Below are 12,632 nucleotides of genomic sequence, written 5' to 3'. Positions count from 1 at the left end.
AAGAATACAGAAAATCATGTTTGTTTAACTTGGAGATTTCACAGGTTACGTGTCTAGTTTTCCTTGCACAGTGTTTTTGCTCATCAGTCAGGGGTTCCTTTGACTCTCAGTGTCTGCGTAGGTGCTTCACAGAGAGTATGAATAACACAGGACGCCTGCCTTTGCAGAGAGGAGTGGAAGCAGCGAGGACTTGATTGCCTGTAAATGACTCAATCACAAATGCAAAGGAGAAATCCTGGCCTCGGATATATATGCCACTGACCAGGGAGCTAGAAGCTCCTTTTACCCCCAGCTCTCTCCACCCCCCCCCCATCCAAAGTAAAATTGTATAAGAAAAGAAATTTTAGAGAAGGGAAACTTTATTATTTCAGCAGGATTAAATCTTTGTCAGGTATTTTAGAAGATTACTGTGATCTTACAACCATTTTTCAATTGCATAATACTATGCTAAGGCAATAAGGATGTCAACAAAATAGATTCCTGCTTAGAAGTATCGGAGATGCAGTTGTGAAAGTGCTGTTAGAACAGGGTGTCCTGAGAAGACAGCATGCTGTGTTTCCAGAGTGTTGTGGCACGTCCAGGGGAGGAACCGCCGCTCAGCCGTGCGGAGGGTAAACTCTTGCTGTGCGGACAACCCGGATTAATCTTCAAAACGTGGCCTGCAAGCAGCTAGATATAAAGGAATTCTGTTCTGCATGATTCCTTTTATATGAGCTTTCAGAATGTGCAGAGCCAGTCTGTGGTGCCAGAATCTCCAACAAGGGTACCCTCCTGGTGGCGGCGGGGGTGCAGGGGTGGGGGGAAATTATCGGAAAAAGGCAGGAGAGGACTTTCCGCCAAGGCAGAAATGCTCTGTATCTTGGTTTGGCAGTTGGTTACAAGTGGCTTAACACTGTCTAGGAGTCAGTGACCTGTCCTTATGACTTTGAATTCTACTGTATGTGAAAAATCCTTTAGATGTGATATTAAATGACAGTGGTGTGTAATCATCATTACATCTTCAATTGCATATTTTTTAATCTTTGCAAATTGAAAAGAAAATCTGAAAAGTGTGTTTATGACCCGGGAGCCAGAGGAGGGGTTGTCAGGTGTCCCATCTAATCTGCTGGGTGCCAAAGGGTCGGGTGACTCTTGGGGTGGCACTTCCGGGGACTCACCCTCTATAGAGTCTGCTTGTCCCAGGGAGCCTGGCCTAAATGACAGACAGCCAGGGATCACAAGGGTGTGTGGTGGCCTCTAAACCCAACAGTGAAGCTGAAGCGTGGACTGTCAGATGATTATTGGTTTTTTTGAAGCTTCTGAGAAGGATGCTAAGAACTAAGAAAATGCAGACACAGTCTGTTGGTGAGGGAACTCTGGGCTAGGAGGTGGTTGAGTAAAGAGCGTGCACAGGAGAGCAGGTCCCTAATAGTGCAGAGATGGAAGGAGGAGGCCTCTAGTAGCGAGAGGTGGGCTGTGGGGCGGGACGTGGTCTGTGACTCAGCAGGGGAAGCTTCACGAGAGAAGGCGAGTCAGCGCCTGACTCAGGTGTGGCCTGTTTGATCTCAGAGTGGGAGAGCCAGCGATACAGAGCAAACGCTGCTGCCCTCGGCATTCAAGGTGTTAGCTTGGCTGAGCTCTATTATTTTTAGATCGACCACATTAAAAGAATAATCAGGTATTTCTGCTGTATACTTAAAATAATCTGTGTGTATTCTTTGTGGGGGAAATAAATGTAAACTTTTAGTTGGTGCTCTCTAACTTACCCAGTGAGGTTTTTATTTACATGTGTGATTTTGGTTTCATTCAGGAGATACAGCAGCGGCACGGGCTAGCCAATTCCATCTCTTCCTACCTTATTAAACCAGTTCAGCGGATAACGAAGTACCAGCTCCTTTTGAAAGTATGTATGAAGCATCTTCAGCCCACAAAGTTTTGATTTATGCATTACTATTCTGACCATTTTTTTTTATGTAAAGTACTCTGAATTTTTAAAATAACACCCAGTATATTTTTATTTTTAAATACATTGCCATTTATTTCCCTGCCCAATTTATTAGTGTAGCAGGTAAATAAGAGTATATTCCTCATTATGCACCTAAACATCACTGACCAGTCATAGTCCCCAGCACAGAATGAGAAGGAAAGAGACGTTTGTCCGCCCTGATATTTTATACCATTGTTCCTACGGTGGCTGCTGACTGTGGGCCAGCCGCTGTGCTGTGCACGTGTGTAGGGGAAGTTAGCCCCACAGGGTGAGGCGAGTGTGCGGGTGCCAGCTGGCCCCCGAGGGCGTGGGACGTGCCCAGTAGCGACACTGGATCCCTGCCACCTGGATGTGGCTCTGCACTCAGGTCAGGCTGATGCCTGGGTTTTCCAGTGAATCCAGGAGAACTCGCCCTCGGGAGCTTCCTCCCCCCTGACTCTAGCTACTCATTTGTCCGTTTGTCTCACAGATTCATGCATGTTCTTCATACAGATCACAAGCATCTGAGTCACACTGGTCTCTGCTTTTTCTTGGTTTTGAATGATCATAATTAAAATCACACATAAAAATTTAATAATCACTATGAATTTGTGATAAGAATGTCGAAGAATGCGTTACATACGTAATCGATACATGTTTTCCTGACTGCAAGAAAAATAATCTATACCCTCCGTCTGATGTCTCCCTACCATCAGGGAAATGGTAGTAACATTCACCGGCCAAATTCATCTGGCTGGTGAATGTTACTAATTAAGCCTTAGACTGTACCAACCATCCATTCATCCCGGTGACAGTATTTACGACTCCAGCTGCCCCCGTTCACCCCCAGCACAGCAATAGGAGGTGACAATGAAATCAGAAGATGGAGCTATGCATACCTGGAGTTACGAAAACGCTTTACTCTTTCTGTTGGTAAGAAAAATCTAGAAACAGTTAAGAAGTAGCTACATTCTTTTGTGAAAGTGATACCATTCTGGAACTTCTCTATCAGAATATACTTCCTGCACTTTGGTATCAGAACCTCACTGAGTGGTGGTCTGGCTGCCTGTGCAGGAAATGGGGATGCTGTGACCGTGAAATAGAAGCCAGGAGGCGAAGCTGTTTATATTAATATTTGCCCTTTGCTTTCTAATTCCGCAAAAGCTATTTACCTCTCGATGTCCTCAGGCTCTAAGGATTTTCTTTCTAGCATGTGGTTCCACTCAAGATCTCCCTTAGTGTGGCCTCACACCCAGCCACTCACGATTAGACCGGGGCTTTAATTTATAAACCTCCCCTGATCTGCTGAGCGGTTCTCGTGGAGAACAGACACGCTTTCCACCAGTGCGGTTAATCTCTGCGAGTTTTTGAAGCACTTTTTCGCCACGTTGTTCAAAACAGTAGATACGCATCCTTTGGTCATGAGTAAAGGTGCTTGTCCAGTAGCCAGGTTGCTCTACGCCATCCAGTGTGAGACCAAAGCTGAGTGCACCCTCACATCCCTCCGTTGAACACGGGGACACAAAAAGCTGCTGATACTGTCCCTGACCTATCAATAGTCATTAATACACTGGTACGATATCTTGGACTGCAGAAGAATCCGGATTTGTTGTCCTGCCATGTTCGTTTCACGCCGATGCTGTTCCGCTGAGATCTGAGGTGCACTCGCACCCGGGAGTGTGATGCCGTCGTTGGAGTTTTTCCAAACATCGCCCACACGACGGGGAAGCCGTTCCACTGCGGACGTGCCCCCAGCGCTACTGTCCCTGCTGTGCAGTGTGGCGGTTTCAGGTCCGGTGGCCCTGTGCGAATGGCACCAGAGGTTCAAAACCTGCTGGGAGCCCGCAGGAAGCACAGCTGCACTGGCTGGACTCTGGCGTGACCTTCAGATACAACCCGGCGCTGACTGTGCTCCGCTCTACTAATTAATCTTTTTATTTACCTTTTTTGAGGCTTGATAGTTAACATGCACACTAATTTTGTTAAATTTTGACTATCCCTGGTATACTCTGATGTGATATATGGGCAGTGATTCATTTTCTATGAGAATATAGGCCCAGTAGACCACAGTCTGTTTTTTGTCTTGAAAATCATGGATCTTTGTGGACTCTCATTTCCGCAAAGATCATGGTGGTAGAGTTTCGCAGTTTGGGGCCAGCTCACGGGCTTGGTTTTCCACAGGAGCTGCTCACGTGCTGTGAGGAAGGAAAGGGGGAGATTAAAGACGGCCTGGAGGTGATGCTCAGCGTGCCCAAGCGGGCCAACGACGCCATGCACCTCAGCATGCTGGAAGGTAACGGACCCCCGCACCCCCAGAGCGCATTGGCCTGCTTTCTGCTGACGTTTGTAAAGGGATTTCCCGTGCCCTGAAAATCCGGGCTTCGTGCCTCTGTGTTCACTTCAGATTTAAGAGTCTAGATTTGAATGTCTTCTTTTTTAACGGACTGGGTTCACTGCTTCCCATAAAAATCACATGAACCGCCTCCATCTCTCTAAACGCTTGTCCCTGTTCACTCCTGCAGAATGGCCTTCTCCATACCCTGAGCGCAGGGGCACTTTGGGTCTCTTGCCTTCGCCTACCTGGTCTCTGTGATAGGTGGGTGGTTGGAAGGCAGGTAGGTCAGTCCCCCAAGACCATAAAATCCTTGAAAGAGCTTGTTGCTTCCTCATCTCTGTGTTCCTCGCATCACTTGCCGGAGACTTGAACGTAGCAGGTACCATATACCTGCCTGTGCAATTCAATGTGGTGTCTAACACAGTAGAGAGTCAGATAAATGCATGTAAAAATTTGGGTCACAGTTATAATTTCTGTGAATGCCTGTGTTCACGAAAGCTCGTTCCGTGTTACAGAGCATAGCTCTCATGATCAGGTCACACAGATATCTTTATAAGAAGCCTGTGGGGGCCAGTGTTGTTATCACTCTAGCCCTGATAGCACACTAGTCAGGGCAGGGGTGCGGTTTGCTCTTTGTTGCAGAGACCCCCAAATCAGAGGCCAGGCGACATGGCTCTTTCTCTGGTGTGAAACCCTGAGCTGGTGCGCCAGCCCTTCGTGATGTCCTGGGCTCGGGCTTTGTTCCAACTCGTTTCTCTGCACTCCTTGGATGTTGTCTGGCTGGCTCGGTTCAGGATGCGTGGAGACCATATTTACCTTCCGTCTAGCAGGAAGTGGTGGGGAGGGAGGACAGGGAACAGCTAGAAGGGCAGAAACTACACACTGTACATGTGACTGTCCCCTCCTGGCCTGAGCATTGCTGTGTGGCCACCCCGAACTGCAGAGGGAGCTGGGGAGATGCAGTGCTTCTTTCAGCATCTGTGAAGGGGGCTTCTGCTGTTAGGGAAGGGGGGAGAGTGGAACCTGGGAGATAACCAGCAGCTCCTGCTTGCCTCGGGCATGTTCAAGTCCATGTAATGGGTCACTTCCATGAAGAGATGAATGTTAGGGCGAGCCAGCCAGGGGCCAGGGCCAGGAAGAATTTTGTATTCAGAGGAAGGAGAACTCGCCCAAAGATGAGTAGCCAGGGACATTTCCCAGGAAGAAGGCTAGCCAAGGCCTTGAAGAGTGCCTGGAACTGCTGTGGGGTGTGTGGGGAGGGTGTTCTAGGCTGAGGGAGCCGAGGTTCAAGATGGGCTGGAGTAGGTGAGGGCCCGTGGGAAGTCAGGGACCCACTCTGGGTGGAGGGGGAGGTCAGTGTGGTGGAGTTCGTGGGGGAGGGGCAACGAGGGGTGGAGAGGTAAGCCAGTCCCAGGTGGTGAGAACCCTAAGGAGATAGAACTTGAAGAATAAACCAAGAGGAACCCTGCAGGTTTTTTTGAACAGCGGAAAAATACATATAAAGACTTGCTTCAGGAAGAGCTGCCCTGTGTGGGTGGGTCGCTGCCGGGGAGGCTGGAGTGAAGGGGCCCTAATAGGAAACGGTCTTTGAACATTTAATCGATAAACGTTTCCCAAATGTCGAAGTAGTCCCAGTGCTGTCTTTTTCATTTTTGTTTTAAATTGATTGTGTCTCCTCTTTTTACGTTGCAGGGTTTGATGAAAACATTGAGTCTCAGGGAGAACTCATCCTGCAGGAATCCTTCCAGGTGTGGGACCCAAAAACCTTAATTCGAAAGGGTCGAGAGCGGCACCTCTTCCTTTTTGAAATGTCCTTGGTGTTTAGTAAAGAAGTGAAGGATTCCAGTGGCAGAAGCAAGTACCTTTATAAAAGCAAATTGTTTGTAAGTATAGACACGCAGAATTTTAAGTTTAAAGGTCACATAATTGCAACTTTTCTATAGACAAGGGAAAATTACTATTTGTCACTTAGCCTCCCCAACCATCCTAAAATATGAAGAGTCCGAAATTGTCCTGTTTTCATCTTCTTCAGTGAAATTCTTTGACGGCCTAGGTCCACTAGAGAGCGCTCATGAGTTTGGTCTCCTAGACTTAGGATACTTGTCTTTTCCAAATTCCAAAAAATCTAAGGACAGGATAAGAAGACACTTTCTAAGTGAATTTAAATCCTTTACCTCCTGTGTACTTTTACTAGCTTTATAAACATATAAAATAATCATATCAGGCTGTAAGTTCTCATATTATTATGTTTTCCTTTACCAACACTGGAATATATTTAAGCAGCCTTACCGGGTGGCTCACTATGGGATCTTAATGATGAGATTTGAATTTTTTTTCACTAAAAATACGTGTATAATGAATAAATATATGGGTTAACAATAGCAAAATATGATTATTGGAGGAAAGTGTATGTAAGCAGTACCAGTTTTAAAGAGCTGCAGTCCCACCCACTCGGAGACAGCTGCCCTTGGGTGCTCGGTAGGTACAGCGAGACGTTTGAATTCGTACTTGTCAGCGTACTTCCTGGCAAGGGAAACATACCTGGTCCTTTTTCTCATTAGTAGCACGCCCAACCAGTCTCTGTAGAATCACAGTGGACTCGCCGAGAAGTCTCAGGCCCACAGTGTCCCCTGGGCCCACTGTCTTTCCTTCCTCCCTTGGAGAGCAGTCTCTCAGGGGACTGTCACCAAACAAATAGCTGGGCAGTGTCAGGCAGCGGGTGGCTTGGGCGAAACTAAGGAAAAGTCACCATCAGAGAAGGAATAGAAGATGCAGCAGAGTTTGGTTTCTTGATACAAGGTATGGCAGATTGCTTATAAATATTGGTAGATGTTTGGAATTTGGATAAGGTATATTTTATACATTATACATTTTTATGATATCCATATGTTCATCAAATTCCCAAAGTAATAAAATACTACCAAGTGTAGAAATCATCTGAATAATAATCTGGGCTTTGCAAGTTCAAGCTAATGGTTTTCGTACCATTTTCTTTGGCCGACACCCGGTTTGAGATTGTCCTTTGGATCGCAGCCCACCTGACATCATTTTAGATCATGTTCTAACTGCAAAGGAAAAATGCAGCGTTGCTGGCTAGTAATTTCACTAGCTGGCTTTAATCTATCCTTCGAGACCACGCTAGTCTGTTTTAGAAGCTGATACATCTTCACTTAATTTATCTTCTAAAAGTTAGGGTTCCCTCAGAGGCCACCTCTGGAGCTACAGCTTATGAATCACTTCCTTTGCTGGAGAGAGAAGAATGCGTTTGGGGTGAACTTGATTGTGGTGGGGTGTGGGGGCTGAAGATGTTGGCCTTCACCTACACTCTTCCATGCTCTGCATCTTACAGCTGCATATATTACAGAGAACAGTTTTGTCTCTAGTCCTTATAATTATGAGTGAAATGCTAAAAGGTAATGCTATCGATAAACAAACTGCACATCATTTGCCCTCTGTGAAGCTACTCGATTGATGCTGAAAATGGAAGGTGGCAGCTTTTACAACTAGAACAAACTCATTTTGTTATTTATTAGGTTGAAATTAGTCCACTCTTGATTTTCCAGGTAATAGAGTTTTCAGATATTTTGCTTTGCTTTCTCTGGATTTACTTGTTGACTTGCATTAAAATCTTTAGTAAAGGTGCTCAGAGAAAATAAAAAAGATAAAACCCACAGTTTTAGCCAAAGAACAAAATTTCCTCATCTTAACTAAAACGGGGCCTAAAGATTTCCTATTAACATGTTAACAAACTATGTTGTTATAACCTAGCATGACCACAAGACACCAAAAACGTTTTGTGGGGGTCTTTTGTTTGTTTGGTTTTGTTTTTGTTTTGGTCTTTGAATTGTACTCTCAACACTTGTCTTTTTATCCAGACCTCAGAGTTGGGAGTCACAGAACATGTGGAAGGAGATCCTTGCAAATTTGCACTGTGGGTGGGGAGGACGCCAACGTCAGACAATAAGATTGTCCTTAAGGTGAGTTCACTGGAAGCTCGGGGATGTGCTGTGGGAGAAGTTTATCACGGCAGCCTGTGCTTTTCCCCTGTGGCTGAAACACACTGATTTTCATACCGTGTTATGTCTTTCTTTAATGTTCTGTTGGGATCAGTGAGCACCACAGAAAGAAGGGTAGGACACATTCAGTTCGGTATTCCAGGGTTGAAATAACATGAACTAAACTTTTGCTTGCCTAGTGAAGATCGAATGGAGCAAGTCCTCAAACTTCTCCCCTACTTCCAATCTTAAAAAGAACTAGTACACCTCCTAAGAGATGCAGGAAGTTAAGACAGAGGAGGAAAAAGACATGGACTCATAGCTGGCACTGCACACTCGACCTCTGGTTTCCAGAAGAAAACGGGCACCCGATGGAGTTGTGACGGCCTTTGAGAGTTTCGAGGTTGAACATGCCAGGAGTCACCATGCAGCTTAAGGCTCTTTCACTTCCCAGTTTGGAGGCACAGGGTTAAGTTAGGGCATAATTATCAGGTATAGGGTTTTTGATAATGCTTTGATTTAAAGTGTTGAAAAAACACTAAGGGTGCTTTGAGGTACCTAGTCTTTGGGGGAGGGAAATACCTTGGAATATTTGATTTGAGCTCTGTTTTGATCGTCCTAGCGTCTCCTAGGCATGGCAGAGGACTCTTAGGAGTTTCTTAAATAACGTCCCTCCCTTTGTGTTTGAGAAAATACAGATGGGACTGTCTTTTTTTGAGCTGTCTGGGAAGACCATAGTCAACTGAAGGATGTTCTGGGGAAGATGTAGACAGAGATTTGTAGGATTTGGGGAGATGAGCCAAAAGCGCAATGGGACTCTGGAGTGTGAACTTGGTGTCAGCGATTTTTTCTTGTGCGTTCCTTTAACCTCTCTGGTGTTTCCAGTGCCCCTGGTGGTTCAGCAGCGCGTCACTCTTGTGCAGCCTGTACTTTCATGACCTCTGACTGTTACGCCATTGCGCGTTGAGGTGTTTGTTCACGCAGAAGGGATGAATTGTTTTTGCAGTGGGTATGTGATTACCAGACCAGTGTGATCCTGTCAGTAGTGGCACAAAGCCCTGTCAAGTATTAATTGTACCGTTAACTAAATATTAGATGACCGAACTTCTCTGAGTCATGCAATTTTAAACCATGCTGAAGACCTAAAAGTTCCAGCTTAAATTAAGTGTTTTTCCAGATTAGTTGTAGCAACAAATGCCAAAGGGTGTGTCTAAAAAATAGAGCCAGATGTTGTGGCCAGATATGGATTACTTTCACTTAGGACATGATAAAATGCTCATGATGCAATTGAAGAATGAGACTTCCTGTGGGCTTTACCAGATGAAGGTTTTCTAGGGAATTTTGAGTAATATTTTTCTGACTTCCAAGTAAAGACTAAAGGGAATGGTGTCCACGTTCACTTCAGAGACTGCTCTGTGGGGACGTGGTGGAGGTGGCGGCCGTGCAGATGGCAGTGACGGCGGCTCCGGAATCGGTGGGGGTAGAGATGGTCATGATGGTTGAGAAGGTGGTGGAGCTTTCGGTGGGGGCAGCAGCGAGGTGGTGGTGGTGCCAGAGGAGGTGGTGGTCATGGGGTGGCGGCCCTGAGGGCGATGGCCCAGGAACTGTAACACAAAACTGTGGCCTCTTTTTTCTTTTTATTGTTATCGTCCATAAGGGAGAATTTTCTTTCTAAATCCTCCCTTGAACAGATTGAGACTGCTAGGAGATCTGCCCTCCATGGACGTAGCGATGACCTTGCTGTCTGGCGTAAGAACTGTCTGTGCTGCTGAGCCGTGGCGGCAGTTTTTCTCCGCCGGCTCCCAGCACGGCCGCAGGTCCTTCCTCGGGTACTTCTTCTTGCTCCTTCTCCTGAACTTGCATCCCCCTCTTAGATTCCAGGAGATCTGCCTGTTCCAAGTGCCGGCCTGAGATGCTTGTTTCACAGACACATGCCCCTGTGCCCCAGCCACCCTACCTCCCTCCCCGAAGCAGTCGGGTTGACTGCTCTGCTCTCCTCGGAGCGGGTCTGTGATGGAAGCAGTAGGCTCCTCCTACCCTTTCTTCCCCCACCACTGCCCCACAGTGACTTTACAGACATGTGCTCCAGGGAGAGCATTTTATTTAGAGAGTTCTCAATTTTAATTTCCCGTCCCACCATGGGCTTCGGCTTTCTCATTTCCAAAACAAGGCCCACCATGAGAAAGTGGTGGGTTCCCCTCCCTTCTGTGATCTCATCTACAAATCCCACTGGTGATTGTTTTAATCATTTACAGGGAATTCTGTTTGTATCACAGGAGGTTGGTGTTTTCCATAAGGAAATTAAAAACTATTACTAAGGCCCAGCACATGTAAAAAGGAAAAACAAACCACCTCCTTTGAGGCACAGTGAAAGGAAAAAAATGTGGGAAAAGTGATGCCATGTGTGTTCATTCAGCAGATGCTGATTGAGTATCTACTATGTGTCACATTCAGAGAGTCTTCCTCCACAGTTGTAATAAAGTCGAGGCCCATCCATGTGGAATTGGCAGTAGGTTACTCTAGTGGTTCATTCTAATTTATGAGCAGAGGCACATTAATGCAGAGCTTAGGGGCAGGCTTTGTCATGCACTCTTGGAACTCCAGCTCCTTCACCTGTGGGCACTGTGACTTGGTGTCCACACCGTAGTCCCGCGAGCACAGGGGGGCCTGATGCCACACGGTGCTCGTGGGGGTGAGCAGAGGATGCAGGTGCTGTGATGTGGCCACTGCAGCTGTTCAATGAGTCCAGCGGACAGGCCAACACGACTTGTGGGCATTAGTGCAGTTCCATTGACACTTCACTAGCCACTGACCACTACTCTTGACCTAAATAGCTGTAGAGAAGTTTCGGTTTGGGGTGGCTGTGTTTTCGTATTTTCCCAGGGCTGCTTTAAATTTCTTGGGACCAGGGAATGATTGATGATTGCAATATCCAGAGATCTGAGATAATATAAGTGCTATAAAATAAAAATGGTTTTGATGAAAAAATACTCGAAACAAGCGTCATGGGCTTGGTGGCACATCACACGTAGGATGTGGTTGCTTCTCTGCCGGGAAGGTGTTCTTTAAAAGGGAAGCCCCAGGAACGCAGGAGACCTGCCTGTGCTTAGTGCAGCATCCGGGAAGGGTCCCTTCTGCGTCCTGATGCATTCTCACACCTCGTTAAGGCCTCCAGCATAGAAAACAAGCAGGACTGGATCAAGCACATCCGGGAAGTCATACAGGAGCGGACCATCCACCTGAAAGGCGCCCTGAAGGAGCCCATTCACATCCCCAAAACAGCCCCGGCCACAAGACAGAAGGGCAGGAGGTGAGTGTGCTGCGGAACTTTCGGCAAGTTTGTGTATTTAATGGGGAAGGACCCAGGCGATGTTAACTCCATATTCTACAGAAGTTGTCACACGTTTTGAGGAATTTTTTAAAATACCATTTATGTGTCACATCCTTAGCAACAACATCGCTTTGTCAAGGCAAGATCCTGCTGCAGGTTAAAGTAACTGAAGGGCTAGGTACAAATCCCCGGTCACTTCCCTTGCCCACCCCAGGGTGAGCCCGGGCATGTGTGTAAATCGTGCACATGGCCTTGGGTGAGTCACAGTGGCCATTTTTGTTTCCCATTTCTAAACTGGAAATAATCACATCAACTGTGTTTTATTCTGTAAATCGAATGGAATGAGATAGGTTAGATGCTTGACCCAGGGCCTGGCAGAAAGCCTGTGTTAGTAAAGCATGATCAGCCCTGGGTGAGTGCAGTGGGGTAGCAGCAGTCACAGAGACTCACCTGCATGTCTTTAAACACATCTGTTCTGCCTCCAATGACTGAAGGATGATCTTCACCAGTCTTGAAAAACGACTCTAGCAGAGTCAGAAATTCAAAGCGTGTCTTGTGTCTCCAGGGATGGAGAGGACCTGGACAGCCAAGGTGATGGCAGCAGCCAGCCCGATACAATTTCAATCGCCTCCCGGACGTCTCAGAACACACTGGACAGTGATAAGGTGAGTCACACCCAGCCTTTCACAGGGGGCGAGAATGCAGCTCTGCTGCGGCCTAATGTGAAGTAGCCTCTTTCTATCTGTCAGTGACAGGTGTCATCAGCAGACTCAGACAGCTGCCATGTGCTGAGAGTGGGGTCAGGACTCAGGGGCAGGGGTGAAGTCTTGGGGCTGTCAGGGTTAGAAGACGCTGACCCTGAGGATTCCAGAAAATCACTTGCCCTTCGCAGTGCTGTTACCCGGTTTTCTGTCAGGGTGTCTTGGACGATGCATTTAAGCCTTTTAATTTTATATTAAGGAGAAGAACCTATTATTTTGACATAGTATTGCACAGAGCTCTGGCACGTAAAAGCAGAGGCATTTG

General features: G+C 46.7%; 1 protein-coding gene across 7 annotated transcripts in view; it reads left to right on the top strand.

The window, feature by feature from the left end:
* TRIO (trio Rho guanine nucleotide exchange factor) overlaps window positions 1-12,632 on the top strand; it is a 322,877-nt gene that overhangs the window by 223,504 nt on the left and 86,741 nt on the right. For all 7 annotated transcript variants that reach the window (XM_053657329.1, XM_053657327.1, XM_053657330.1 and 4 more), the window contains 6 exons: window positions 1,790-1,882; window positions 4,127-4,238; window positions 5,973-6,163; window positions 8,156-8,257; window positions 11,443-11,585; window positions 12,172-12,271. In XM_053657329.1, coding sequence (XP_053513304.1) covers window positions 1,790-1,882; window positions 4,127-4,238; window positions 5,973-6,163; window positions 8,156-8,257; window positions 11,443-11,585; window positions 12,172-12,271 — 741 coding nt within the window. The remainder of the gene's footprint in view (window positions 1-1,789; window positions 1,883-4,126; window positions 4,239-5,972; window positions 6,164-8,155; window positions 8,258-11,442; window positions 11,586-12,171; window positions 12,272-12,632) is intronic.

This window comes from Artibeus jamaicensis, unplaced genomic scaffold, assembly GCF_021234435.1.
Source record: "Artibeus jamaicensis isolate MK-2021 breed Jamaican fruit bat unplaced genomic scaffold, CSHL_Jam_final scaffold_369, whole genome shotgun sequence".
Lineage (NCBI taxonomy): Eukaryota > Metazoa > Chordata > Mammalia > Chiroptera > Phyllostomidae > Artibeus > Artibeus jamaicensis.
Note: the sequence above shows the minus strand (reverse complement) of the source record. Positions and strands in the feature narration are given on the sequence as shown.